This window comes from Equus przewalskii, chromosome 13, assembly GCF_037783145.1.
Source record: "Equus przewalskii isolate Varuska chromosome 13, EquPr2, whole genome shotgun sequence".
NCBI lineage: Eukaryota > Metazoa > Chordata > Mammalia > Perissodactyla > Equidae > Equus > Equus przewalskii.
The window spans coordinates 26052560-26080443 of NC_091843.1; the positions used below are offsets into that span (position 1 = coordinate 26052560).

At 51.0% G+C, this 27884-nt stretch overlaps 1 protein-coding gene across 3 annotated transcripts in view; it reads left to right on the forward strand.

Moving 5' to 3' along the window:
• The window catches only part of ANXA6 (annexin A6), a 49723-nt gene extending 22726 nt beyond the window's left edge, over positions 1–26997 (forward strand). The window contains exons 10-26 of one of the 3 annotated variants that reach the window (XM_070570411.1): positions 287–382; positions 1532–1590; positions 2634–2756; positions 3881–3939; positions 5306–5384; positions 7052–7133; positions 8321–8415; positions 9064–9177; positions 10890–10980; positions 11804–11883; positions 12442–12495; positions 18145–18162; positions 18905–18998; positions 20142–20237; positions 22992–23050; positions 24408–24530; positions 26578–26997. In XM_070570411.1, the coding sequence (XP_070426512.1) occupies positions 287–382; positions 1532–1590; positions 2634–2756; positions 3881–3939; positions 5306–5384; positions 7052–7133; positions 8321–8415; positions 9064–9177; positions 10890–10980; positions 11804–11883; positions 12442–12495; positions 18145–18162; positions 18905–18998; positions 20142–20237; positions 22992–23050; positions 24408–24530; positions 26578–26637 (1382 nt within the window). In that variant the 3' untranslated portion in view covers positions 26638–26997. Of the gene's footprint in view, positions 1–286; positions 383–1531; positions 1591–2633; positions 2757–3880; positions 3940–5305; positions 5385–7051; positions 7134–8320; positions 8416–9063; positions 9178–10889; positions 10981–11803; positions 11884–12441; positions 12509–18144; positions 18163–18904; positions 18999–20141; positions 20238–22991; positions 23051–24407; positions 24531–26577 lie in introns of all 3 variants that reach the window. The other 2 variants (XR_011525476.1, XM_070570410.1) reach the window with 2 other exon arrangements.
• The last annotated feature ends 887 nt before the right edge of the window (positions 26998–27884 follow it).

Genomic DNA, 27884 nt, shown 5'->3' on the forward strand with positions numbered 1-27884 from the left:
GTCCTGATCTGACTAGACAGTGGTTTGTCTAGCCCCTCACCAGAGTCATTAACAGGATGCTCAGCGCTTCCATCTAAGTAGCAGTCCTATCTTTGTGTTGGAGCCTGCAGTGTCCACAGTCCCTTGCAGCATACGCAGCATGACCGCACAGCGGCTGGTGATGTGCGGCCTCCCTGTCACCTCCTGAAGTATCGACCTCGTGTCGGTACTCCCATCCTGGCCACTGTGCCTTCCCTCCTGAAGTCCCTGTTTCTTCTTAGTGTCCCTGTCTCTCTGTCTGACTCAGTGTTTGATGAGTATCTGAAGACCACAGGGAAGCCGATCGAAGCCAGCATCCGAGGGGAGCTGTCCGGGGACTTTGAGAAGCTGATGCTGGCTGTGGGTACGTCCTGACGTGGCATTCCTAGGGTCTTCGAGGGATTCTGGGATTCTGGGATTCTGGCCCAGGAACAAGGGGCTAGGAATGGAAAAGGGGAATTATATGGTATGAGATGGGAAGGAGAAAACAGATGGGTGGTGAATTCTAAAGGTTTAGCCAGGGCAGCATGGCTGAGGCCTGGGAGGCAGGGAGCCGAGCCTCAGGCGCTGCCTTCCTGCTCCTCCTGCCTCAGTGTGTGTGCTGGGTGAAAAGGCACTGAGCCAGGGTGGGGGAATAATGACCTGGAGAGCGGGCTTGTGTGGAGCGTGTACTGTGCACCAGGCGCCGTGCTGAGTGTCTAGTCTTTAAAAAGACCCAGGAGTGGCACTCATCATCTCCATTCCACGATGAGGAAACTGTGTCTCACAGAGGCTGCCTCACCTGCCAAGGGGACGTTTTGTAATGAATTGGGGGTGCTCTTGGCATGAGGGATGCCAGGAGCTGACTAGTCAATGGTGGAGTCAAGATTCAAACCCAAATCTGTGATTGACTTGGAGCAAGTCACTTATCCTCACGGGGCCTCAGTTTCCTCATGTGATAAATGGGGGCAGGGGATGGACTGCCTGACTCAGAAGCCCTTGCAAGCCAGACACACCAAGACTTGATATGTCTGAGCCTGGGGTAGGTGGTGTGTATGTGTTTCTTGGGAGAGAGCTCCAGCCCGGCCCTCATCTTCCCGCCCAGAGCCGTCCCTCGCCACCCCTATCACACGTAGTCAGGTTCTGGCCCATCTGCCGGCGGGATCCAGTGTTTCCACAGCCGGCACCTTTCTGCTGTAGCAGAATCTAAAGAAACACCTTTCTCAACTCCACTGCAGATTACCCCTACCCAGCACAGTCCCTGTGAAACTCCAGAGGGCTAGAAAGATGAAGTGGGTCTTTGCAACGCACTGCCCACCTTACAACAGGCCAATTTCCTGATTTCTTTATTCCCTGGGTTTGTAATACAAGAGGGTGGGTCTGGGGTGCTCTGGGGCTGTGGGTTATCAGGAGCCAGGGTTCTTCCTGGGTTTGAACTTGTTGGCCCCCAAGGGATGGAAACAAAGAAGGGGCAGGCCACCCCATCCTCTTTCCGAGGCAGCCAGGATAACTACCTCTTCCTCCCTCTCCTCAGTGAAGTGCATCCGGAGCACCCCGGAGTATTTTGCTGAAAGGCTTTTCAAGGCCATGAAGGTGCGTGTTTGGCTTGGTGTGAACGAGGTTGGGAGAGGAGGTCTCTGTACACTCCCAGAGGACCGTTGGGACTCTTGGGCAAGTCCTTGTGGTCCCCTGGCCAAAGAGATCCTTCAAGGGACTGGCCACAGGACAGAGTGATGGCACTTTGTCCCAGGTGAGCTCCAGGGCCTGTGATGCTGGCTGGTCGCACACCTTCCCACCCAAATACCTGCCCTTGATTGATCAGAGGGGACAGTGACAGCCTGCACCTGATGCATCAGGCCCGGTGGACTGGAAGCCCACACTTTTAACAAATATGAATTAACCAGAATGTTTATATCTAGTGTACATAGGTAAGTGCAAAACACTCTGGCATTATCTGCTAAGATCCGTGATGCTTCTCCCATCCCTGTGGCCCTGTGATTCCACACTAGGGGTGTACTGAGAACAGTGATTCCCTGTATTTTACACACGTGACACACAGACACTAAGGAATTTCCATAGCACACCAGGGTAAATGAATGTAGTTGTTTCTTGCCGGAGGCCACAGGCCCAGGCCCCTGTGTGACCATCCCAGGAGGGCAAGTGGACCAGAGCCCGTTCTTTGTCTTCCAGTCCACAGTGAGGTTGGCCAGCTCGGCCCTGGAGAGATGTTTGCCTGTGCACGTGTGTTCATAAGAACCTCCAGGGCAGTATGGTCTGTGTTAAGAAAAAACCAGAAACAACCCAATGTCCATCAGGCGTAGCGTGACAAAAATACACGCATAGTGGTAGATTTACAAAGTTCCAAAATGGGTGAACCTAAACAGTATATTGCTTCGAGTTACAATGTTAGGTAAACTTATAAGGGAAATCAAGGATGGGAATGACGTACACGGGGGAGGGAGGAGATGAAAGCAACAGGGACGCACAGGGAGCTTCAGAAGGAATGGCAGTGTTGTGCTGCTTTGTTTTTAATTTCAACATTTTATTATGGAAATTGTATTTTCGGCCAAGCTGGGGGCTCTCAGCGCTCCAGCCTCGTTCAACTCCCCGTTCCCCCAAACCTACTTGTCTTCCAGGGCCTGGGGACTCGAGACAACACGCTGATCCGCATCATGGTCTCCCGTAGCGAGCTGGACATGCTTGACATTCGGGAGATATTCCGGACCAAGTATGAGAAGTCTCTGTACAGCATGATCAAGGTGAGCGCAGCTAACAGGGGACAGAGCGCTTTCTGCCAAGACAGAGGGCTTGGGAACCACTCCCAGGAGAAAAGGAACTGGCCTGGAAAGCTGGGAGTCTCTTGGGAGTCCCAGGACCCTTGCCTTGTGGCACATTCAGGGAATTTAAGGCAACTCATCAGAGAAGCAAATGTCGGGGTACTAGTGAGACGGGAGGCATCTCTTCAGAGGAAGGCAGGGCTGGGTCGTGAGGGCACGCAAGCTGGATCTGAGATGAGGACTCCATCCCAAGGGCACCGAGAGCTCAGTCTCCTGGAAGAAGCAGGGCAGGACATGAAGAACAGAAATGAGTGCTAATGTGGCCCTGGGCCGGGTGATGGCTCTGGGGTATCCACCCCACGAGACTTGGTCAAGACACAGGTGTAGAGTTGGGTTGTTCCTCCCTTTTTTTGGGTGAGTGAGATAAAGCTTTATAACTTCAAACTGAGTTCCCCAAAGTGTATCCAAAGAGGAGTTTTATAGGTATTATGTGCAAAGATGTTTCATGGGAAATATTTGGAAAAAACTAGAATAAGCAAAGATAAACCAGTTTCTTTACGTGAGAACTTCTCATAGACTTTAGTATTGTCCATTATGAAGCTCCAAGGGGATGCAGGATGTACCACGTCTACCAAACATACATTTTTTTGTTTAGTTTTGGCATCTCCCAATGTTTTCATTCACGGAGCCCTATTTTCGTGGATGATTTCCCCTGGGAGGGTGGAGCTGGGGATTGTCTGTGGCAGTGGTGTGCTGGGCCAGCTTGCACCGGCTAAGAAGAGCCGTGAGCATCTCTTCTTGACTTTCTTCTTCAGGGAAGTCATTTTGGCAGCTTGAAATACCCATTGTCAGAAGTATTTACACCACAGAAATGGCAACTGTTACAAATCAGGGCTTTCTTCTTTTTTCCCCAGAGAGCCAGTTGTTGAATACTTACCAGCACACCACTGTTTGGGGGTCTCAGCCACCTCCAGGAGGAGGGGCGTCAGGGCTGCTGTGAATAAGTGTTCAGCCTTCCCCTGCTTGGGGCACTGCGGAACCTTCCTTCCTTGTCTGAGAGGAACCCAGGTCTGGGTGAGAGGTAACCTTTCCCTCTTTCTTTCCAGAATGACACTTCTGGCGAGTACAAGAAGGCTCTGCTGAAGCTGTGTGGGGGAGATGATGAGTAAGTGGCTTCGTGACCCTGGGCTGGAGAGAATGGCCTGGGGGGGTGGCAGGCCAGGACTCTCCTGGCCCTCATCCTCATGGATGGATGGATGGATAAGCTCGGGGATTCCTCGGAGCCAGGAGCACCCCACAGGTGAAAGATGGCCTTTGCCGATATCTGTGTGTCTGAGTGTCTGTGTGTGTGAACACAAGTATGGTCTCCTGTGCACTGGTGAACTTGGAAAGTCAGTCTGGGGGTGTAGACCAGGAATCAGAATATGAGGGTCCAGGCCTTGCAACTTCATGGCCGCTTCTCAGTTTCGTCTGTTAGATGGAAAAAGCACAGGTGCCTGCCCTGCCTCCTCACTTATTCAGCATATTGTCTGAAGCACCGTCTGTGTGTAGGCCTGGTGGGGAAGGCCCTGGTGAAGCCCACGGTCTGGGGAGGCATGCGACCGGGGTGTGAATACGGGGCTGTCCTCTGATGCGGAGAGTCTCCGTGTCCGTGAAGGCACGTGTAGATGGACTCTGCCAGACTGGGGGATGCTCCTGGAGGTATTGAGGCTGAGACCCAAGGAGGAAGGTGAGGAGGAAGAAGCGGAGGTGAAGACAGGGTCTGGAGGAGAGTGTTTGGTGTGGAGGAAAGGCCTAGAGATGAGAAGGCACAGCCTGGTTCATTTATGTAACCATGCTCGCACTTCTGTGGAGTGCCGGGGAGAGAGGGAGGCTGAGAGGTGGGCGGGTCCTGGGGCCTTTTCCTGGCATATGAACCTCTCCTAAGGGTAACAGGGAGCCATTGAAGAGATTAAATTGGGGCGTGACTTGACTGGATTTAGGTGCTAGGAGAGGAACTGTGGTACTCAAGTTTCCCTTCTCTGGAGCTCACAAGGATCCAGTTAATAAGGATGTGAGAGCCTCCTGTCCACCTTTGGCGAGTGCCTTAGGGGCCCATGCGGTTCAGCGGACATTCACTGCGCACCTGATAACCGTAGGTGCTTTGCGGGAGGAGATGTAGAGATGACGTGGCTGTAAGCTGGTCGTTGACTTGTTTGGGAGGGAAGACTTGGATAGATACACTCAAATTATGGGGAAGAAAGAGGAGGGTGAAATATTAGAGAAATCCTCTCCTGCTTGGGACCCTGGGCCAGGAAGGCTGCCAGGCAGAGCCAGATTGCAGGGGTCTCAAGAGAGGGTCCAAGGTTCTTAGAAGTGGAGGGAGGGCTCTGGTGAATAGATGAGGCATAGTCTGGAGAGGAGGTAAAGCCAGATGGGTTTTCTTAAAGTGTGTGTGTGTGTCTGTGTCTGTGTCTGTGTGTGTTGTATGTGGGGCATGTTGCCCACGATGACGCTCCCTCCTATCCTCTCCCCAACCCCCTCCCTTCCAGTGCTGCTGGCCAGTTCTTCCCGGAGGCAGCGCAGGTGGCCTATCAGATGTGGGAGCTTAGTGCAGTGGCCCGAGTAGAGGTCAGACCCTCCCCACCTCCTGCTTGACCTCTTGACCACGAGCTTCCACTCTTCTGCTCGCACCTTCCTGCTGCTCTGGTTGGCACCCAGCTGCCCCCTGGTGGCCAACCCAAGACACTGGTCCTCACATCTGAGCTTCCTTTTCTTGGAGTGATGAGTTCGTGGGCGGGCACTCTGGTGTGGGCATCTGGTTCCTGCATTAACTTCTAACCCGCTGGGAAGTGTTCTGGCCCACTAACCACTCACAGGGCTTGCTGAATGGAGACCTGGTTCTTTGGAGGGGCCTGTCCCATCCTAGGTCCAACAGTTGGGCTTTGGAGGCATGAAAGCTGAGAACAGATGGGCGCCCCTGGGTGCACTGACAATGCAAGATGGTCCTGACCATCCTCAGACCCGGGGTCCACAAAGAATGAGAATATGGACCCAGGGTTCACAGAAGTACTTGAGGCAAACAGTACCAGGGACCGGTAGCATTTGGTCCATAGAAAAGTGTTTGGAACCTTGGATTCTCTCTGTTATTCACTTGCTGTGCCACCTTTGGCAGGTCCCTGCCCCTTTCTGTCTCCATCTTTAAAATGAAGGTGTAGACATGGCAGTCTCAGTGCCTTTGAACAGCTCTCGAGCTCTGACGTTCTAGGACAGCGTTTCCCGAATTATAAGGCAAGAACTGTCATTGCGGAAGATCTCAAGTTATATGAGAAATGAATTCAGTGTGGGGGAGGGGAGCCTGCACGGCATTAAATACCACTGACTCTCACAGAGTGAGAAAGCTACTCTTTTTCACTTACCTCAGCCTGCCTGATTATGTCAAAGAGAGAGCCTTGATCGGGTGCCGCATTCGCTGATTTTCCTTTTTCACAAACACAGAGCTAGAGAGCTGACTTCAAGTTCAGAGCTTTTGACAAACAATGACACCTTGTTAAATCTGGTGATACTTGACACCATGATTTTTTATTACATTTATTTTCGTGGGTTATCATCTGTTTATGGCACACGAACCAACTTTCTATTTATGAGAATGATATAAAATTATTTTCATTCATTGATTTATTTCACAAATACTTTTGAGTGCTTACTCTGTGTCTGGCACGGTTGTAGGATATATTCAAAAACAAAATGGACAAAAATCCTTCCTTTAGGTTTCTTTAAATGAGCTTCAAAATGAATGCATTTAAGTAAAATGGAAAAGAAGCTGAATTAAGTAAAAATATTAAGAAATAGCATAGCATGTGCCCAGATATGGAGACTGCAAAGGTCACTCAGGAGTGACTGAAATTTGGGAAACTCTGTTCTGGCATTTCAGAACATTTAGGTTGCCTTTTCAGGGGAAGTGGCTCTTTAAGAGGCAGAGGGCCTTGTGGACAGGGCAGGATGCTGAGGGACCGGGGAGGCCGCACTGGCGCCAGGACGGGGCTGACTCCTGGGGCAGGAGCCCAGCCGCTTCTCCCTTGACCAGCACTTGCCCTGCTCCCAGGCCCGGGTCTGTCTCTCCCTCTCCCAGCTCTAGGGCAGGGGTCTGTCTGCTGCGCCTTCACCCCGCCTCTTTCCCCTGAAGTGCTTGGTTTGGTGCTTGTGGGGAAGCCACCCCTCCCTCGCATGCTCCTCTTCTGGCCTGGCCCCCGGGGGGGCCTCCAGACCCCTGCTGAGTCTCTTTCTGCATCCTGCAGCTGAAAGGAACTGTGCGCCCAGCTGCTGACTTCAACCCTGATGCAGATGCCAAAGCGTTGCGGAAAGCCATGAAGGGCCTTGGTAAGGGGGGCGTGAAAGGGGCAGGGTTGGCCTCTGGGCAGCAGGGGGCAGATTTGGCAGTGGACCAGGTACGGGCCAGAGCCAAGGCCTCAAACCAGGGTCTGCAGGATGAGGAGGACTTTACCCTGAGTCTCCACCCTCCTAAGGAGCCTCCCGGCCCCCTGCGTTTAGGGAGGAGGGGGCTGTGGGAGTTAATAAGGAACTTGCCACAAGCTTTTCCTGCCGACTAAGGTGTCCTCAGTCCCTCAGCAGCAGTGTCCTGGGGAGAAGAAAGTAGTAGGGCTTCAGGCCTGGGTTCTTGCCCTGGCTTTGCCACTGGCTCACTGTGTGACTTTGGGAAGTCCTTTAACCTCTCTGGGTCTCAGTTTTCCTGTGTGTAAAATAAGAAATACAGTCCTTGTAATCCAGGAGTCCCAATTCTGGGGTCAGGGCGCCCCCTGCTGGTCACCCGCTTCCAGTGGGAAGAGCCACCCCCTGGGTGGATGGCCCGTCCTCAGAAAGGCCACTGGGGACAGAGCATCTGGGGTTTGGTTTCCATTGCCCAACAGCATCTCCCAGGGGCCTTGGGTTAAGTCCTTTACCTTCGGGGCCTTATTCTTGTTTGTCTCACGGGAATGGTAATATCTAGGATTGTAAGATGACAGGTAAACATGCTTTTGAAAGATGGATTCCTGTGCCAGGTCTGAGGTTGATGACATTGATCGAGAGGCAGGAAGCCATATCCTGATGCCTTCCAGAGACACCCTGCTGTGGCCAGAATGGCGTGAGGCCCAGCTTTCAGGGAGTTGAAGAGAAAGGACATAGGGTCCCCAATAGGACTTGGGTGGTCTGGCGGGAAGGGTGCCTTAGTAACTACTCCAGCCTCATCATCTTACAGGGGTGGAAACTGAGTCCCAGAAAGGGGTGGGGACTTGCCCAAGGGGACAGCCATTGTCAGAGCCAGAGGCCCTGACTCAAAACCCAGTGCTCTCTGCTCCCCTGGTAATGGGACAGAAGGACGTGCAGGGAGGAATCCAGGGGCACTTAGTGGCTGCGGCCAGCAGGCAGGCTCCTGTAGGGGCTTGGGGCATGTGGCTGCCGAGCTAGGCTTCTACCCTGACAAAGATGGATGGGACCCATTATTTTGGGAACATGGGGGAAGTTGGGCCACAGGCCTTCCTCTGAGCCCTGTGGCTTCGGTGACCCAGGAACTGACGAGAGCACCATCATCGACATCATCACGCACCGCAGCAACGCCCAGCGGCAGCAGATCCGGCAGACGTTCAAGTCTCACTTCGGCCGGGTAAGGGCTCAGGGGGGCACTGGGCCCCGCATCCACGCTCCTCCTCGGAGGGAGCTCCACCTGTCACAGCCAGCTCTGCGCACCTGGGCCCCTGGGTCTTCATGGCAGTGGGGCCCCGTGTGGTCACGTGTTCTTGGAGTATCTCCAGCATTGGGTTTCGGCTGCCTGCAAACGCCCCTCTCCACTGCCCCAGTTCCTTGTGATCAGCAGCTCTCTGTGAACGGCCCGGAGGAGATGGAGGTTCAGCCTGGGCTGATCATGGAGACGAGTTGTTTTCATGCAGTGCTTGGGGCATCTCGGCGCACAGCTCCCTCTGTGCAGAGGTTCAAGGCACCCAGCTGAGTGTCAGTCATCATTGCCCCTTAGTGGCGTCTTGTTTTGGCTGGCGAGTTTCCCCCAGGATGGAAATGGTGCTGCCCCCTTTCCTTCCCTGTCTCCTGTCTCCAGGGAGAGCAGGTCTTCCTCCTGGCTGTTTTTTCCCCACCATCTCTAAACAGTAAACCCAACGTCAGCAAAGACAGACACAGGCTCCCTTGATCCCCTGCATCCACATGGAGCCCCTGTTTCCTTGGTCCATACCTCGTCCCTATCCTGGGTCACAGGTGGGCAAGTGCTGAAGTTGGTGAGACCTCGGCTTGCCCTTTGCAGGATTTGATGGCTGACCTGAAGTCCGAGATCTCTGGAGACTTGGCGAGGCTGATTCTGGGGCTCATGATGCCACCTGCCCATTACGATGCTAAGCAGTTGAAGAAGGCCATGGAGGTACGGCGTGGGCACCAAAGGGATGGAGTCCAGTCTGTGTGGGTGCTGGGGGGACACAGGTGCTCCCTAGAGCCCAAGTGGGGTGGTTGTAACTCCTTGGTAGAGCCCCTCCCACACCCAGTTCAAACTGGCACAAACACAAAAGGGGATGTTGGCTCCTCTAACTGACAAGGACAGGACTCGATCTGGTTTCAGACATGTCTGAATCTAGGGACTCAGTAATGGACAGGGACTCAATAATGTACATGGACTCTTGCCTCTCCCCTGCCTTGCTTGGCTCAGCCCTCTTCTGTGGTGGCCTCACTCTCAAGCACCCTTTCTCCCAGTGGTAGCACGATGTCTTGTGTATATCCGACCAGCCAGCACCTCCAGTGGAGAGTTCCTTCTTCCCAGGAGTTGCACCAAAGTCTTGGCATTTACTCTGGTTCATTCAGGCGCCCAGTGACCAGAGGGGTCAGAGGGGTCTCCTGGAGCAGCTGAAGGAGGCAGGATGGATCTGGGAGGAAAACAATAGCAATTGGAGTCTGTATTCTAGTCCAGCCCTACCACTAACACACTGTGTGGTGTTTGGACCACCTACACTGTCTAAGCGTCTGAGCTTTGGGCTGTGAAATGGGAACAATCATCCCTGCCCTTCAGCCATGCTGTGGCAGGCGTCCCACATATAAAGTAGAGGAAGATGGGCATGGATGTGAGCTCAGGGCCAGTCTTCCTCAGCAAAAAGAGGAGGATTGGCAGCAGTTAGCTCAGAGCTAATCTTCCTCAAAAAAAAAAATTAAATTAAATTTTAAAAACCCAGATATTCGAATCTGTCAATCAACCAGTCTTGTCCACCTCCCTCCCCTCCCCCAAATTGGGGACCTTTCAGTAGCGGGTCCCCGAGCTGCCCTAGTCCAGAGCCCCTACCGTATGAGTCCTAGCATCACTCATCAAATACAGATATAAACAAATACAGCTTATATTTTTCCTTAAAGCACAGAACTGTTTTTCTTCTGAAAAGTTAATACATGTTCACCATTAAACTTGGGAAAATCTACACAGAACAAAAAAGAAAATAGAGACCATCTATGATCTCTCACCCGCTCAGAGACCACGGTCACTGTTGTACTGTGACGCACATCCTCTGTTCTTTTTTGAGAAAGATTAACCCCGAGCTAACATCTGCTGCCAATCTTCCTCTTTTTGCTGAGGAAGACTGGCCCTGAGCTAACATCCGTGCCCATCTTCCTCTACTTTATATGTGGGACGCCTGCCACAGCATGGCTTGCCAAGCGGTGCCATGTCCGCACCCAGGTTCCAAACCGGCGAACCCCAGGCCGCCAAAGCAGAACGTGCGCACTTAACCGCTGTGCCACCAGGCCAGCCTGTCCTCTGTTCTTATATGCTTACGTATAAATATTTACATTCAGGATATATATGTATATATGCATTTTTATATACATATACTTATATGCCATATATTCTTTTTTTTATCCAAAACACTTCTCATGGAAGGTTCTAGAAATCTTGGCAAGCTGGCATGGTCATCCCTGATTGTGCTAAGGTCTAGGGGCCACATCTGGGGGTGGGGAGAAAATCCAGGCAGGCCTAATGGCCTGAGAGTTCACCTCCTGGGTGGTCTCTGCAGGCAGGGCCTCCCTGACCTTGGCCCCTTGGGCGTCTGCACAGGGGTCAGGGCTGTGGTTCGCATCTTCTTTGCCTTGACCTTCTAGGGAGCCGGCACAGATGAAAAGGCTCTCATCGAAATTCTGGCTACTCGGACCAATGCCGAAATCCGGGCCATCAATGAGGCCTATAAGGAAGGTGCGTGTGGGAGGCCTGAGACCCAGTCCCACTGGGAGGCGGGTGGGAGAAGAGCCTGGTCCCCCAGCTTCTGGCATTGCCCCACAGCTCTGCCCTGTCTCCCTTCTCTCAGGCCACAGTGCTTTGATAAGCCTCTTCGGTGTGCCCAGCCCTGTGTCTGGGAAAGGCTGCCCCAGACAGAGTCCCAGCCAGACAAAGGCCTGGAGGTAGAAGAGAGTTGGGCTGGGAGTGAGAGGAGTGACTGTCCAGGCCGCTGGAGAGAGGGAGGGCGGCGGCATGGGTGGGCGGCCTATGCAGTCGCATGGGGCCCTGCGTTCAGATGGCCTGTGCTTGGTTGCATGCTACCCTATCGCCATCTCAAAATTCTTAATAATTTTTCAACAAGTGACTCCATATTATTCTGAAGAACCTCGAGTACTGGTCAAAAATATTTAAACTTTTTCCCTTGTAAGGAGCTTTAAAATGGTAGAATTTTTGAGCAGGGGAGTGACACGGTCAGAGCTGTGCTTTTGGGTCCAGCACCTGCCATAAAGGAGGGAAGGTGGAAGAGAGATTGAAGACAGGGAAGCTGTTGTACGGGAGAGGAGAGACGTAATGAGACCTCAGCCAGGACAGGAGCAGAGGGAGGTGATGGATAGATGGGCATGTCCATGTCAAGATCAACAGCAGGATGGCTGGATGCTCCCAGGAACCAACTACAAACGCCTTCATCCCTATCACCTCTGCCCAGACTGTCTGAGCTTCTAGGACCATCCCTCCCTCCCCACCCAATCCTTCTTAACCAGCAGCTGCCCACCACCCAACCCCCATTCCTCTGTCTCAGACTATCACAAGTCCCTGGAGGATGCTCTGAGCTCCGACACATCCGGCCACTTCAGGAGGATCCTCATCTCTCTGGCCACGGTGGGTGAACTCATGGGCCCAGGCCTGCTTGGCTCTCTGGGGGTCTGGGATGGGGGAAGGGTGGAGAGTTGGGAGCCCACTCCTGAGGAGGAGAGGGTGTCTTCCCTCTTGCCTTCTCAGTCCCACCGCTGAGGCCGTTACTGCCTTGTGCGACGCTTTCCCCCACTGTTCACTTTTCAAAGCTGGCTTGGTGCCACCTTCTCTGGGCAGCCATCTCGATGACCCTCAGACTGACTTTTTGGGCCCCCTGCTCACAGGACAAAGCCACATGGGTGACCTTTCCCTGTGTTGTTACCCAGGAGCTTCTGTCGCCATCTCCTGAATTCCCATCACTCAGATGCCGGGCCCTGGTGCACCGTTCCGCAGGCTCACTGTCTGGGTCAGGCCCTCGGCTCAGTGCCTTCCAGATTTAGTGCTTATAGCCGCTACTGTGAAGGCGGGTTTCAGCTGAGGGAGGGGGTGCAGCAAGGTGGAGGAGCTGAGCAAGGCCCTGTGGCTGCTGATGGGCACCGAGGGTGGATGTTTGGGGACTGACCTTTCTCGCTGGTCCTGCTGCAGGGCAACCGTGACGAGGGGGGAGAAGACCGGGACCAGGCCCGGGACGATGCCAAGGTGAGACTCCCCGGTGCCTCCAGCTGATGTCTGTCCATGCCAGGCCCTGGCTGTCTGGGACGGGAGAGGCTCCTGACAGGGACCTGGCTGGTTTGATTGACAGACGTTTAGACTCTGGGCCCCTTACACCTCTCCACCCTTAGAAGTGAGGCTGTGAGGGTTTCCAGAGCTTTCAGAAAGATGCTCGAGAGTGTGGTGCTGGTCTTACTGGCATTTCCTATGTGAAGAGTAGGCCTGGAACCCTAGACCCTCAGAGCTGAAAGGGACTCATCGATCGTCCAGGTCAAACTCCTCATGTTACAGTGGGAAAATGGAGGCCAAGAGAGAGTGAATGACTTTTGAAAGTCACACAGCAAATCAGTGGGCCAGGTGGAACTGACCCGGTAGGAGCAGGTCTGGAAGCTTGCTGGGATGGGGGCCTGAGTGCCAAAGGTCTTGATTTATTATCTATGAAATGAGACTGAGGTCAAAGGGAGTGTCCTGGCACAACCTGGAAAGTGACTTTATCAAGGGCTGGGGTCTTTGTTTTACTCACTGATGTCTCCAAAGTGGCACAGGGTCAGAGCTCAATAAATATTTGTTGTTGAATGAGTGTGGGGGCAGAGGCACTCTAGGCTCTCTTGGCTTCTCTGCTTCTGTCCTGCTTCTTAGGATGGGGAGCTTGAGGTCCGGAGATGGCCTCTCATGGGGGCTGGACAACCCCAAATCCATTGTCCCTAAGGGTCCCTGTGGCTGGGTGGTCCCTGCTGAGGCTGTCTGCACTGTCCCTGCTCACCTGTGCTTGCTCTCAGCACCCTCTGGCCTGACCCAGGTCTCCTCTTCTCCTGCCCCATCCCCAGCCCCTCAGAAGCTCTAGGTCCCGGGGTCGGGCATAGACCACAGACGGTGGATCCAGCCCCCTTCTTTTACAGTTGGTGGGTTGAAAAGAGCCCTGATGCATTAGGAGTCGGGGCACTGGCTCTGTTCCCAGTTCCGCCAGCAGAGGTGTGGAATGTCACAGCAGCATCTGAGCTGGAGGGATCCTTAGCTGTAAGCTAAGACAGAGTCCTGTTAGGACTGTTAGGATATGTGCTAAGTACCCAGCACAGTGCTAAGACTACGTTATACTTTATTAGACCTGCTTTTTTCCCTAAATGAAAATGAAGCTCCTTACCTACCCAAGAGTACCGTTTCTAGGTAGCTGCGGTATGATTTGAACCCAAGCCCACCTGACTCCAAAGCTTTTAGTATCCTCCAGGACCCAGTACAGTAATTCCTGCAGCTTCCAAACCAGGTAGCTGCTGGTGCCCAGTCGTCCAGGCCCTGGTTTGGAACAAAGCTGTCAGAAGCAGCAGGGTTCCATTCGGTGTGGTTTTCCAGCTGCACTGTGGGTACGTTTATGGGGGGCGAGGCTGGGAACCCAGCTGCGAGGGCTGCTTGCTGAGGCCACACTGCATTCACTCATTCAACACATACTTATTAAGGACTACTGTGAGCAGCCCATTGTGCTGTTGAGGATCCTTAAACCTGGCCGCCTCCTTAGAGATCACCCCACATTCATCCTCCACCCTGAAATTCATCCTCCTTGGAACGCTTCCGCCTGTGCCTGCTACCTGTGAGCTCTGCTCCCAGTTGTTGCCAGGAGGGGGCAGCGGTGGGCCTCACTGGCAGCGGCTCTGCAGGAGGAAAGGGGCGAGAGAGAACCTGGGTGGAAACAGTGGAGGGAGCTAGCGCCCCGCCCAGCTCAGCTGCCTCTCCAGCCTCATAGGGGCTAGACCCTGGTCTTAGCGTGGGCCATTTTCTTATAACTAGAAAAATTTTATTTCAAAAGTAATACACATTCTTGGGGCCAGCCCAGTGGTGTAATGGTTAAGTTCGCATGCTCTGCTTCAGCGGCCCGGAGTTCATGAGTTTGGATCCTGGGCACACACCTACACACCATTCGTCAAGCCATGCTGTGACAGCGTCCCACATACAAAATAGAGGAAGATTGGCACAGAGTTAGCTCAGGAACAACCTTCCTCACCAAAAAAAACCAAACCAAACCAAAACAAAAACCTTTATTAAAAAAAAAAGTAATATATATTCTTTCATAGAAACTTTAGAAAATAGACAAAAACCAAAGAAAAGAATCCATAACCTACTAGTTATAAACCATTGTTAATATTTTGGAATATGTCATGCTAGTTGTCTTTTTATGCATATATAAAAATGAACTCCTGATTTATAGCAGTGAAAAATGAATATTCTGTGACTACTGTTGCATATTATGTTTAAAAAATTGACATCACTTAACACCTTATATACCATTCCATTTAAGAATCTACCAAACTTTATTTAAGCAGCCTTCTCCCTAATAACCAACACTTAGCACATTCATGGTTTTTTCCTTAGATTAGATTTCTAGAGGTGAAATGGGAATGCTGGAGGAATATGTGTATAAAAATGGAAGGCATCTGATACACAGAGCCAAGTCCGCCCAGAGAGAGAACCCACATTGTACTGGCTGTGTGTGTTTGCTTGTTCCACACTTCCTCCATCCCATACTCTCCCCCGGGCATCCACAACACCTCTTGGGAGTCCAGGTCTGTTATGGACAAGGTGACATATGTCCTGTGTTCACCTGTTGCCCCACAGGAATAGCTAAGAGCTTCCCTTTCACGCTGAGTGTTCCAGCTTGAGCAATAAATAATCTAGATAATCTAATTATTATAGAGCCAGAGCAAAATGCAGAATTGTGGCCATTTTTAGATAAGTCAATCCCCAGATTATTTTTTAATATAAGAGCTTTATTAAAATATAATTCATATACCATACTATTGACCCATTTATAATGTACCAAGTCAGTGGTCATTAGGATGTTTACAGACTTGTGCAACCCTCACCACAGTCAATTTTAGAACATTTCATCACCCCAAAAAGAAACTGTACATGTTACAGTTACTCCTCATTTCCTCCCAACCCCCCAAGCCCTAGGCAACCACTAGTCTACTTTCTGTCTCTATAGGTTTGCCTTTTCTGGACGTTTCGTATAAGTGGAATCATATAATATGTGGCCTTTTGTGACTGGTTTCTGTCACTGACTGTAATCTTTTCAAGATTCATCTGTGTTACAGCATTTATCAGTACTTTTTCCTTTCCATTGCCAACTAATATTCCACTGTATGGATATGTAACATTTTTTTATACATTCATCAGCTAATAGACATTTGAGTTGTTTCCACTTTTTGGCTATTACGAATAATGGTGCTTGCTTATAAACGTCTGTGTACAAGTTTTTGTGTTTTGTGTTTTTCTGCACATTTGTTTTCATTTCCCTTGAATATACATCTAGGAGTGGAACAGCTTGCCCATATGATAACTCTGTGGCTAATTTTTACATGAAGTAGCTAGGCTAATAAGGAACAGCTTTTGTGTTGAATATCTGGAAAATTATTTTAGTAACCCACTGCATTTTTCACATTACAAATATCACTGTCTTAAAGTTGCTTTGGGAAAAAAACAACATGTCCAGGGTTCTCTGATCCAAATCGATGGAGAATGCTTGGCACTTTAGATTCTTTTTTGGTTAATTTTTTAAACGTCTCCCTCTTTTTAAAAAAAAAAAAAATAGTGCTAGGTATTTTTTTAGCGTAACATTTTAAAAATGGTGGTAAAATGCACATACATAATAAAACATAATACATAATAAAAATACACAGAACACATCATAAAACTTACCATCTTAACCTTTTTTTAAGTATACAGTTCATTGGCATTAAGCACATTCGTGTCGTTGTACAACCATCACCACCATCCATCCACAGAACTCTTTTCATCTTGTAAGACTGAAACTCTGTACCCATTGAACAGTAACTGCACATCCCCTCCCCCAGCCCCTGGAAACCACCATTCTACTTTCTGTCTCTATGAATTTGACTACTCTAGGTACGTCACATGATTGCCATCATACAGTATTTGTCCTTTTCTAACTGGCTTATTTCACTTAGCATAATGTCCTCAAGGGTCAACTACATTGTCTTTAATATAGGAAAGTATAAATGAAAATCAGGAGCATCCCATAATCCTAGTAGCCCTGATGACTCTTATTTGACTTTTTTACTTTTTTTTTTCTTATGAGGAAGGTTGGCCCTGAACTAACATCTGTTGCCGATCTTCCTCTTTTTTTTTTTTTTTTTTCTCCCTGAAGCCCCAGTACCTGGTTGTGTATCCTAGTTGTAAGTCATTCTAGTTCTTCTGTGTGGGATGCTGCCACAGCGTGGCTTGATGGATGGTGCGTAGGTCCGTGCCCAGGATCCGAACTGGCGAACCCCTGGCCACTGAAGCAGAGCGTGCAACCTTAACCACTACGCCAGTGGGCCAACCCCTTATTTGACATTAAAATAAAAAATAAAAATAGCGTATTTTCATTTTGAGAAAATGTAAACATGAAATTTCAGGAAACATAAAATGTGAAAGCTTTCCCCCACAGCTCTTCTCAAAGGGAACCACTGTCAACAACATCTTGACTATCCCTTCAGCGTGACTTGCCAGGAAGTATGTCAGAGCAAGTGTGTGTTTATCTTTTCCTATCTTGATAAAAGAGACACTATTATACACAGTATGCTAGACTTTGTTGCTTAATTTAAATGGAAACTCTCCTTATCAGCTCTGTGGACTGGTCTCACTCTTTTTGAGAGCCGCATGGATTTCCATTATTGGATGAACCATAGCCTGTTCAACAAGCCATCTATTAATGGCTTCCCATTTTTCTCTGTTACAAAGAATGCCGCAGTTGACACCCTTGTGTGGTGTCTCGGAAGACTTGCCAGGGCTTCTGTAATGCACTTTCCTAGCAAGGTAATTGCTTGATCAAACAGCACATGCATTTTAAATTTTGATAGGCATTGCCAATTCATATAATGAAAAGAAGGTTTCTAAAGCATAAGCCTGTTGTGAGGCTTATAAAGAGGATGGTTTCCGTCTACCCAGTAGAGCAAAGTGGTCAGCAGGGTTTCGGAAAAAGAGGCAAAGGCGAAACTCTGTCAGGGGTTCACAGGCTGGCTGTGTTTTGTTCCCAGGCACTCCAAGTCAAAACTACTCACAAAATAGTGTCCTGACGACAGAATTCTGTGCTGGGTCTAAGGCAGTGATTAAAATTCACCCTTGTAAGATGACTGAGCAGCTCGCATTTTCCCGCCTGATGGGCTGTGGGCCCTCTGAGAGTCCCCTCCCCTCCAGGCCTCAGCTCTCCTGTCTGTAACATGAGCGGTTAACATGGCAGGTCTCCCAAGGACCCTCCAAGTCTGAACATGGTAAAAGGTGCAGGGAGCTCAGCACTTCTCACGTTCTAACTCCTCGGGCTCTGTGGAGACGAGCACACTGAGGTCTGGAGTAGCCCTAGGTGGCTGGGGGTGACAATGGGTAGAGTACCCTGTTCTGTGTCCCCTCCTTTGCCCTTGAGTGAGCGCTTTGTAGTTAATTCCCAGGCCTGTCCCCATGTTGAGTTCCAGTCCTAAAGTCGGGGAGAGGTGGTTTCCTCCTCCCTGCTCCCACGTGGTCCTCTTGGGACCTCTGCCGCCCTGAGCCAGGCCCCTCCCCCTCCCCCCAGGGTCCCCGGAGCCACCCTCTCCCGGCCTCCTCTGACTCTTGCCTCCCTCTCTCCCTCCTCTCTCCCCTCCCCACTCTCAGGTGGCTGCTGAGATCTTGGTGAGTGTCCTGCTCTTCACGTGGATGTAACGGCCTCTCTGCGGAAGAGTCTGGCTGAGCCCTGGGCGGGGCTGGGCGGGGCAGTCAGGCAGGGACTTGGGGACCCCGCAGGTTCTCTCTCTCCCCTTCAGGGCCTCTTAGAACCCCGCTGGGTGAAAAATGGGCCAGGCAAGTGTTTCTCAAACTTCAGCCACTCACCTTCCATATGATTTGTGCTGCATACCACCAGCTGTGGATATTTTTCTTTAAACCGACTCTCTTTTTCAAACCTGAAATGAGTTATTTTAAAGGGAAACTTCATATCGCTGTAGCTAGAACTAGTAGCTGGTTAGAAGACCATTGTGGAAACATTCCTACCTGGTGCACTGAAATATGTTTGCCTGTTTACTGCCCTTGGGGGAACACTGGCGAGGCCATTTTTCCTTGCACATGTACACAGACATGCTTCCCCAGAGGGGCTTTCTGGGGGTCTTAAGAATGGAAGGAGACTTCCAAGGGGTTTAAGGATGTGGCCCTTAGGCCAGGGTGGAAGTGCCCACGTGAAGCCCCTGTGTGGCCCTTGGGAACTGGAGGGAGAATGGAGGCGGAGGAAGGAAGAAGGGGCCCACGTCAGCCTCCTCCCATGACTGGGCTGCCCAGCTTCTCCCTGCCCTCAGCCTTGGGAAAGCCGTGGAAGTGAATCATAACCAAGGCTTTCTTGTGTCTTCCCTCCCAAACCCTCACCCCCGTCTGGGCTCTGCAGGAAATAGCAGACACGTCCAGCGGGGACAAAACTTCCCTGGAGACGCGTTTCATGACGATCCTGTGTACACGTAGCTATCAGCACCTCCGGAGAGGTGAGGCCTGGCTCCCTCCCCTTCCCAGTCCAGCAGGAAGATCCCCAGAGCTGATGAGAGCCGCTCTTGAGAGCTCCAAGAGGAGCCAATTGCCCACCCACCCACTGCTGACCCCAGCAGCCCTGCGGTCTTGTCCTGGCTCTACTGCTAACGTGTCAGCCAGCCTCAGGCCAACTCCCTTCTCCTTCGCGGCCAACTCCCTTCTCCTTCGCGGCCAACTCCGATAGATTGGCAGTGGCTACCTAGAATGCTGGGTTGAGGATTCAAAGGTTGTGTCATGGTCCTTTGGTGATACCTGCCAGGAACAAGGCAATGAGGGTGGTGATGGCACAAGGACCACACACACGTCTTTGAGCCACAGGCTGCCACGTGCACAGGGCACACTGTATGCAGTGGCTCTGACATAGGTGGTCATGAAGTGCCCTTTCCACTGAGACACTACATTTTGACGTGCATCTGCCTGGCCCCTTTCTGTAAAAGACTTAAGGTGCTTTAGCATCATGGCTAGAAGAGGGGACTTGGGAGCTGAAATGGCTTGATTCGAATCTCCTGCTTATCAGCCATGTGACCTTGGGCAGGTTACTGAATATCTGTGCCTTAATTCCTTTCTCTATAAAGTGGGATTTTAGTTCTATCTCACATGATTGTTGGGAGGACGACACAAAAAATACAACACACAGAAAACACTTAGCACAGTGCCTGGCGCATAGTGGCTTCCTCAGTGTTATCGTTATGATTACCTATGTTAGTCTCTATCCAACCTTGACTGGAGGAAGGGGAGGCCCAGCAAGGGGGAGGGGCTCATCCAGGGTCACTCAGTGAGCCAGGGACAGAGCTGAGACTAGGACCCATGCTCCTACCATCCTCACCTGGGTTCCCAGAACTTGTCTGAAGCTCTGGGGCAGCGTCTGACTTGACGCAGAATTGGCTCTGAGCCCAGGGCAGCCTTAAGGTCAGAACTTCCCTGCCCCAAGGATCCTGCTCAGTGCACTTAGGCCTGGGCTGTGGCCGTGCCTGCTGCCCCTTTCCAGGGTCCTGGGGCACAGCCAGTGTGCGGAGCCGGGTGGGAGGGAGAGGGGTGATCTCCCCCCTCCCTCTAAATTGAAGCTAACCCCCCACCTCTGGGGCTTCTCTTGGGGCCAGTCTTCCAGGAGTTCGTCAAAATGACCAACTATGACGTGGAGCACACCATCAAGAAGGAGATGTCTGGGGATGTCAGGGATGCGTTTGTGGCCATTGGTAATTGGCGGGGACCAAGGGAAGGGGCTGGAGGTCAAGGGAAAGGGCTGGGAGTGCAGGGAACATGGTGAGATTCCCTGGACGAGTGTGGCCTTGGCAGCTTCCTTAGCTACTAGTGCAGGAAAATAAACACTGCCACTTATCCGCTCCAGGGTCCTGCCGACGTGTGCTCGGTGGGGTGACGTGAGGAGGTGTCCCAGGCTGCAGGGCAGGATGAGGAAACAGCTCTCCCTGGGGAAGTGACCGCCACGAGGGCAATGGCAGGGCTGGGCAGCGGCACAGTGTCCTGCAGGACTGGGGGGTGTACACACTCACACACACTACACACAGACACATGCTATACACAGCTATGCACACTCACACCGCACACTCACTCTCCCCTCCTCCCAGCACCTGGATCTCTTCGGTTACTCTCTTACTATGTAATTTGAGTTCTTGGCTTTGCAAAAGTCTTTCCCCTTTTGGATCTCAATTTCTCCATTGTAAAAATGGATGAGTAGATGTGGGCAAAAGTGGAACTTGTTTTTATTAGTATTAATGGTTAGGAGTGTCTCGCTTTATTACTATAAAATGCATTGCCTTGGTGCATGTTTTTTTTTTTTTCTTACCTGGAGGTATCAAGGAAGGTTTTCACAAAATTGCCGTCAATTATAAGATGAGTTTTGATTTCAGGGACTTTAAAAAGATGTTTCAGAATAGATGAAAGAGAGATATTGTTGCTGTTATTTAGCATTCAAGGGCCTTTCCCGTGTGGGGCAATACCCAGGGGGCAGTGTGGCCTGGTGACTCTAGGCTGAATCCCTCTCTACCACTTCCTGGCTCTATGTCCTTGAGCAAGTCACAAAAACCCTGTGCCTCAGTCTCCTCCTCTGTAAAACAGAGATAATAATAGGACCCAGCCCATAGGGTGGTTTTTGTGAGATTTAGATGAGTTGCTTTTACGTGAAGCACTTACAACACCGCCCCCTGGCACATAGGACACACTGGATAAACGTTAGCTTTTATTGTAATTTCCTGCCAGGCCGTGTGTGACGTTAGCTGCACGCAGCTTTGGTTGAATCTTCACGAGGTGCTTTTGTCAGCTTATTTTACAAAGCGGGACACTGAGGTTCAGAGAGGTGAAGTATCAGTGGTGGAGGCAGGGCGCACACCAGAGGCTGCCTGAGCCCAAAGCTCATGCTAGTAATTACCAGAATAGTTGGAGACACTTTCAGATCTTGCCCTCATGTTTCTCCCTCTTTCCTCTCTCCTCCCGTCTGGGACATGTGTGTGCGCGCGCATACACGCATGCACACACACACAACCCCCCCACTCCACATCCCTCCATCCCATGGCAGGCCTGGGGTCCTCCTGGGGACATGGGCAGGCTTCAGGTTCTGGGCAAGGCTTTCAGGATTGGTTTCACAGGATGGAAGTTTCTGCCCAGTCTGCTCCTTAACCAGACTGAGCCCTAGGCCTGGAGTCAGGGCAGGCTTCTTGGAGGAGGTGACATGATGGGGGACGTGCACATCAAGTACAGCTTTGCAGGATGGGATGGGATGGGATTTGGGGAGGTGAAGTAGTGGAGGGCAGATAAGAAACTCCTTCACACCAGGAGGACAAAGGCACAAAGGAATTTCCAGTCTGTTCAGAGAAGAGGGGAGTGAAGGCGATGAGATAGCAGAGGGAGGCAGGAGCTTTGACTGTCGGGCCAAGGGGCTAGGGTTTTCTTTGGGAGGGGTAGGGAGCTGCACGAGGAGCTGGGAAGGTTGGTGTATTCCTGAGCCTGCAACAGGGGCGGGTGTGTGATGGGCTCCTGCATCACCGTGATCTTGGGCGGTGCAGCTCCAGCCTCTTGCCCCCCTGGCCCCCTCCTGAAGGTATTTTAGAATCCAGAGTCATTCCAGCTTTCTGGTACTGCTGTCTGACTCCTCCTCCTTAAGCTGTCTGAGACATCCCCATATGGGCGGCTGCTGAGGGCCAGAGACCCCCAGGCCTTGAGAAAGGGCTGGGGTTGGTGCAGCCAGGCAGGCAGTCTCTGGGCTGGGGGTGGGTGGGGAGCAGAGGCCACCGATGAAGCAGGAGCGTAAAGGCCCTGGGGCAACACTCAGCCCCAGGGATTGGCACGGTGCCTTAAATCATACCATCAGACAGTCATTCTTTGGCATAGTATTTCTCTAAATCAGTAGTTCTCAAACATTAGGCTGCACCAGTGCAGGGTGACCAACCATCCTGGTATGCGCTAAAACCAGGAATGTGTCAACGTGGAACAAGTTGATCACCCACCATCAGAGTTACAGATTCAGCACAGTCTGGGGCGGGGCGTGAGAATTTGCATTTCTACCAAGTTCCCAGATGATGCTGATACAGCTGTCCAGAAATCGTACTTTGAGAACTGCTGCTGAAATATTTCTTTCGTCTGAGTCTCTGGGGTGGAACCTAAAACCTGAGTTGTAAACAAGTTGTCTGGTGATTCGGATGCACTTAGCAGTTTGAGGTCCCGTGCCTTGGGTTCATGGGGATTTCTTCCCTTTGAGTCCTCCTGCTTATCTGCAAGCACCTTAGCAGGAAGTGAGTTGCAGCCCAGGATGAGCCAGAGGAGGTGGCGTCGGAAAGGGCAAGTGAGGGTGTCAGGCCCTGAGTCTCACCCCGGGGTTGGCAGTGACCTGCAGGCCCAGGCTGCCGGGAGAGGAGATGGGAGAAGGAGGCCCAGCCCACGGTCTGGGCACGCCTCCTCTGACCAAGTTCCCTGCATCTGTCTTCTCTTCCTCCCAGTTCAAAGTGTCAAGAACAAGCCTCTCTTCTTTGCCGACAAACTTTACAAATCCATGAAGGTAAGAAAACATGCTCATTTGGTCTTCTCCCTTCAAGTACTTCTGCCCACCCACAAACATGCACATGCGCCATCCGCCAGATCAGGACTTGTGGCAGCTGTTTCTACCTGTTTGATATTTATCAGCATCTGCCCCATGTCTGGCTCTAAGATAGTAGTTCTCAACCAGGGTGACTCTGCCCCCCGGGGAACCTTTGGCAATGTTCAGATGCATTTTAGTTGTCACAACTTGGGGAGTGTTGCTGCTGGAACCTGGTGGGTAGAGGGCAAGGATGCTGCTAAACCTCCTGTAATGCACAGACAGAACCCCACAACAAAGGATGATCAGGCCCCGAATGCCAAGGTTGACACACTTGCTCTGGGGACTCAGGGCTGAGTAGGACCCAGTCTCTGCCGTCTTGGAGCTCACATTCTAGCAGGTGACACAGTATCTCCTATGACCAATGATCACAAAAGGTGGCAGGTGCTCAGCTCTGGGACTAGCCCTGGCTTCCTGAAAACCCACGCCACCCTGGCCGCCCTCTCGGCCCAGCAGGTAGAGTCTCAGGGGCTGACAGAGCCTGAGCAGCTGGTTGGTGGGTGCGAGCCTGAGCCCCCTCTCAGCCTGCAGTCTGCAAACGTGACAGCTGTCTACTGAGCGCTCACCGTGTGCCAGCTCTGACTCCTGAGCTGGTTCTAGAGCTCCCTAGGGGCAAAGGTGGGCCTTGACTGCCCACATATTCCTTACCCGTGCCTACTCCCTGGCCCCCGTGTTAGTGTCCCAGGGCTGCTGTACTGAATTACCACAAATTGAGTACAAAAGAAATTTATTCTCTCACGTCTCTAGAGGCCAGAAGTCCAAAATGAAGGTGTTGGCAGGATTGGTTCCTTCCGGAGGCTCTGAGGGGGAGCTCTCCCACACCTCTCTCCTGGCTTCTAGTTGTCGCCAGGACCCTGGTGTTTCTTCTAGAAGAATCCCTCCAGTTTCTGCCTTTGTGTTCATGTGGCCTTCTGTGTGTGTGTCCATGTGTCAGAAGGACACCACTCATTGGATCTAAGGCCCACCCTAATCCAGTATGACCTCCACTAATTGCGTGTGCAAAGACCCTGTTTCCAAGTTAGGTCACATGGTAAGGTTCCAGGGGAATGTGAGTTTTAGGGGTGTGCTGTTCAACTCATTAGGCCGTTTTTGCCTCTGTCGGGCCAGTCCTAGGCACAGGGGAGTTTGGGTCAGGACTGTTTTTGGAAGACAAAGGCAGAATATCCCACTGGTTTTGGAGAGCAAAGGGAGTGGGGCAGGTGGACACCTCCTGCTGCTGGCCTGACCTGGCCCTGTTTGCCCTCCCGTCCTGTGCCTCCCTCTCGGCCCGCTCCGCCAGGGTGCTGGCACGGATGAGAAGACCCTCACCAGGGTCATGGTCTCCCGGAGCGAGATCGACCTGCTCAACATCCGGCGGGAGTTCATTGAGAAATACGACAAGTCTCTCCACCAAGCCATTGAGGTGAGGGGAAGGGTTAGAGGTCGTGGGGAAGTGGGTGAGTGTCACATCCCTGAACATAAGCATAGAAGCCCTTTTCATTCCCACAGTCTTTTTCTCAATGAGTTAGCTGTTAGAACAGCCAGGATATGCTAAATGCAAGGAGACCTGCCTCATTGTTTATGCCAAAATAAATTCCAGATGGATCAAAGGTTTATAATTAAAGATTTCCAAATAAAGCAAGAGCCTATTTTTTAAAACAATTTTCTTGAAGTATAATTTACATAGCATAAAATTCACCTGTTTTAAGGGTATAATTCAATAATTTTTAGTAAATTTAATGAGTTGTGCAACTATTGCCACAATCCAGTTTTAGAACATTTCCGTCACCCTACTAGGACCCCTGTACCCCTTTACCCTTTTCCACTCCCACCCTAGGCAACCATCAGGCAACTTTCTGTCTCTATAGATTTGCCTTTTCTGGATATTTCATATAAATGGAATCATGTAATATGTGATGTTTTGTGTCTGACTTTTTTCACTTATGGAGCCCAGTTTTTTGCCTTTGAGACTAGGCAAGATCTTAAAGTTTGGTACTATACTTGGTTGACAAGACTGTAGGAAATGCCCCAGGCAGCTTCACACAGACTTGGCAGGGATGTAAATTGGTAGCACATCTTTAAAGGGTAGTTTGGCAGTTTCAAAATTTAAAATGTGCACATTTTGGATTTGGTAATGTTACTTGTAGGAATTTATCCTACAGACATAGCCACACGTGTTCCCAAAGACATGTAAGAGAATATTTATGCCAGCCTTGTTTATAGTAGCAAAAGATTGGAAGCTCTCCATACAGAGCTGATTAAATAAATTATGGTACATCCATGCAATAGAATACAATACAGCCATGAAAAAGCATGAGGAGGCTCTCTGTGCTGATTTGGGATCTTTTCTAAGTCAAAAAAGTATGACCCAGAATAGTGTGACTGCTATGTGTCCATTTGTGTAGAAAAAGGATATTATACACATATACGTAGTTGTGTATTCACAGACTTGCTGGAAAACCATACAAGAAAATACAGTTATGTGCTGCGTAACAACATTTTGGTCAACCATGGACCGCATATACAACAATGGTCCTATAAGATTAATACCCAATAGCCTAGGTGTGTAGTAGGCTGGTTCTACCATCTAGGTGTGTTTACGTACATTCTGTGATGTTCACACAACGAGGAAATCGCCTAACAAAACGTTTCTCAGAACCTATCCCTGTCGTTAAGTGACTCATGACTGTAGTAACAGTGGCTACCTCTTGATTTAGGAAATTAGGGGTCAGGGATGGGAAGGAGACTTATTATTTCATCTTTCCTTTGATTTGAATTGTTTATAACGATGATATATTTTTTAATCATATATCAAAAATTACAAAAAAAAAAAAAAGAAAAAAACATGTATCATAGAAGTGACAGGAGATCCACCAAAAGGAGGGAGAAAGTCTGGCCTCCCCCAGCCCTACTGTATGCCAGACATTATGATGTGTTGTGAACATGATGATGTTCACGTTAATTCCTGCAAGGGCCCAGTGCCCAGTAAGTGCTTGATGGTGTTTGCTGGAATGGGGAATCCTGCAGCACATGTATTAATGGCCGTGAGGTGAGGGTAATAGCAGAGTGAAGGGAGCCAAAGGAGGTAGGAGTTCACTGTGCCTGAGGCAAGAATAGAGGGCAGGAACACTTCACAGAGGAGGGGGCATCTGATGGCAGACCAGATTTTGGGGTGGCACAGAGGGTGTCCTGGATGGAGGAATGGTGGGTAGAAAGGTAGAAAGATGACCAAGATGCTCCCAGAAGGAAGAGGGGAGGTGAAGCCACAGAGTTTCACGAGGGTCAGATCACAAAAGGCCTTGAAGCCAGGCTGAGAGCTTGGATGTTTTCCTGAGGGTAACGGGGAGCCACAGCAGGGATGGTCACATTTATGTGTTGGGGAGACATCCAGGCTGTGAGCAGCTGGGAGGAGGGCACCGAGGCCAACAGGACTGTTTTCACTCACTCTGCTCTCCCTCTGCCCCTGCCAGGGCGACACCTCCGGAGACTTCATGAAGGCCTTGCTGGCTGTCTGTGGGGGCGAGGACTAGGGCACCGACTTTGGTGGGGCCCTCTGCCGAGAAATTCAACAGCCCCAGCCGCCATGACCAAGCCTGACTGCTCTAGCTCCGGGGACTAAGGAAGGGACAGGGGTGGGGGGAGGGGGTCAGGGGTGGGCTCTTATCTTTAACTGGGGTTTAGGAAAGGCTCCCACTACCACGGGTCGCTGAGGGCTCTGCACGGTCACTCCTCACATCTGAGCACCTGAAGAACCGTTGCCATAGATGCCGTCCATCTCCAATCCTCGTCTTCCTCCTCAGCCCTCCCCGGCTTCTGTCCCTTGCCACAGCCCCTGCCCTGGTTTGGGCTTTGTCAAATCCTAAAACATACTGAGCCTCCTGTCTGTGAAATGAGTGATGTGTGTGCTTTGAATGGTGGGGTGTGGTGCCAGGTGCCAATTTGAGTGTTCTGGGGGAGGGGAGGGAGGAGTAAATATCTTCCGGCCAACTGACAATCCTGCCATTTCACCACCCACCTCCATCCAGGTTGTTGTGCTAGAGCACTGAACCTGGAGTCCAGATACCTGGCTTCAGATTTCCATCTGCCCCGCACTTGCTTTCTGGCCTTTGATCAATCTCTTTCCCTCCCTCTGTCTCTATTTTCTCATCTACAAAATGAGACGGCTGGACAAAAAGATACTGGCTTTCTCTTCTAACATGGATGTTCTAGGACGTCCCTCCAAATCCTTCCTTTACCACTTCTCTCTTTAAATAAAACAGAGACATACAGACAATAAGCACATTTCCAATGGGGATCTGTGTTTTGGACCGAGAACCTGCAGCCTGGGTTGTCCCCATTAGAGCCTGGGGTGTTAACCTGCCCAGGAGTGAGTTCCATCTTCATGCTCTTTCCTGGGAATCCCAAATGAGAGTCAGAGCTTGCATCCAGCCTAGGTAGGCTGGCCCAGCCCGCTCTGGGTCTCAGGTCCCCTCTCCTCCCTCTGCGGCCTGGATGTTTCTCTGCGGTCTTCATCCATTACAACCAAAACCAGACTTCCTCTTTTGAACTCTTCAAGGGCACCAGATGCGATCGTGATCTGGGGAGGCCTGTGGAAAGTTTCCACTTCGAGAAGATCACTGATAAGCAGTAGACTCGACTGCAGTTTCTCTCTCTCCCTTCCCCCAGCTCTGTTTCTGCTCTGAGACTTGGATCTAAAGTTGTCCAGCGACCCTGGCACGAGGTGCCTGCTGGCTGGAGGGCTCTGCTCCCTATCCTGGCTGTGTGCCTCATCCTGGCA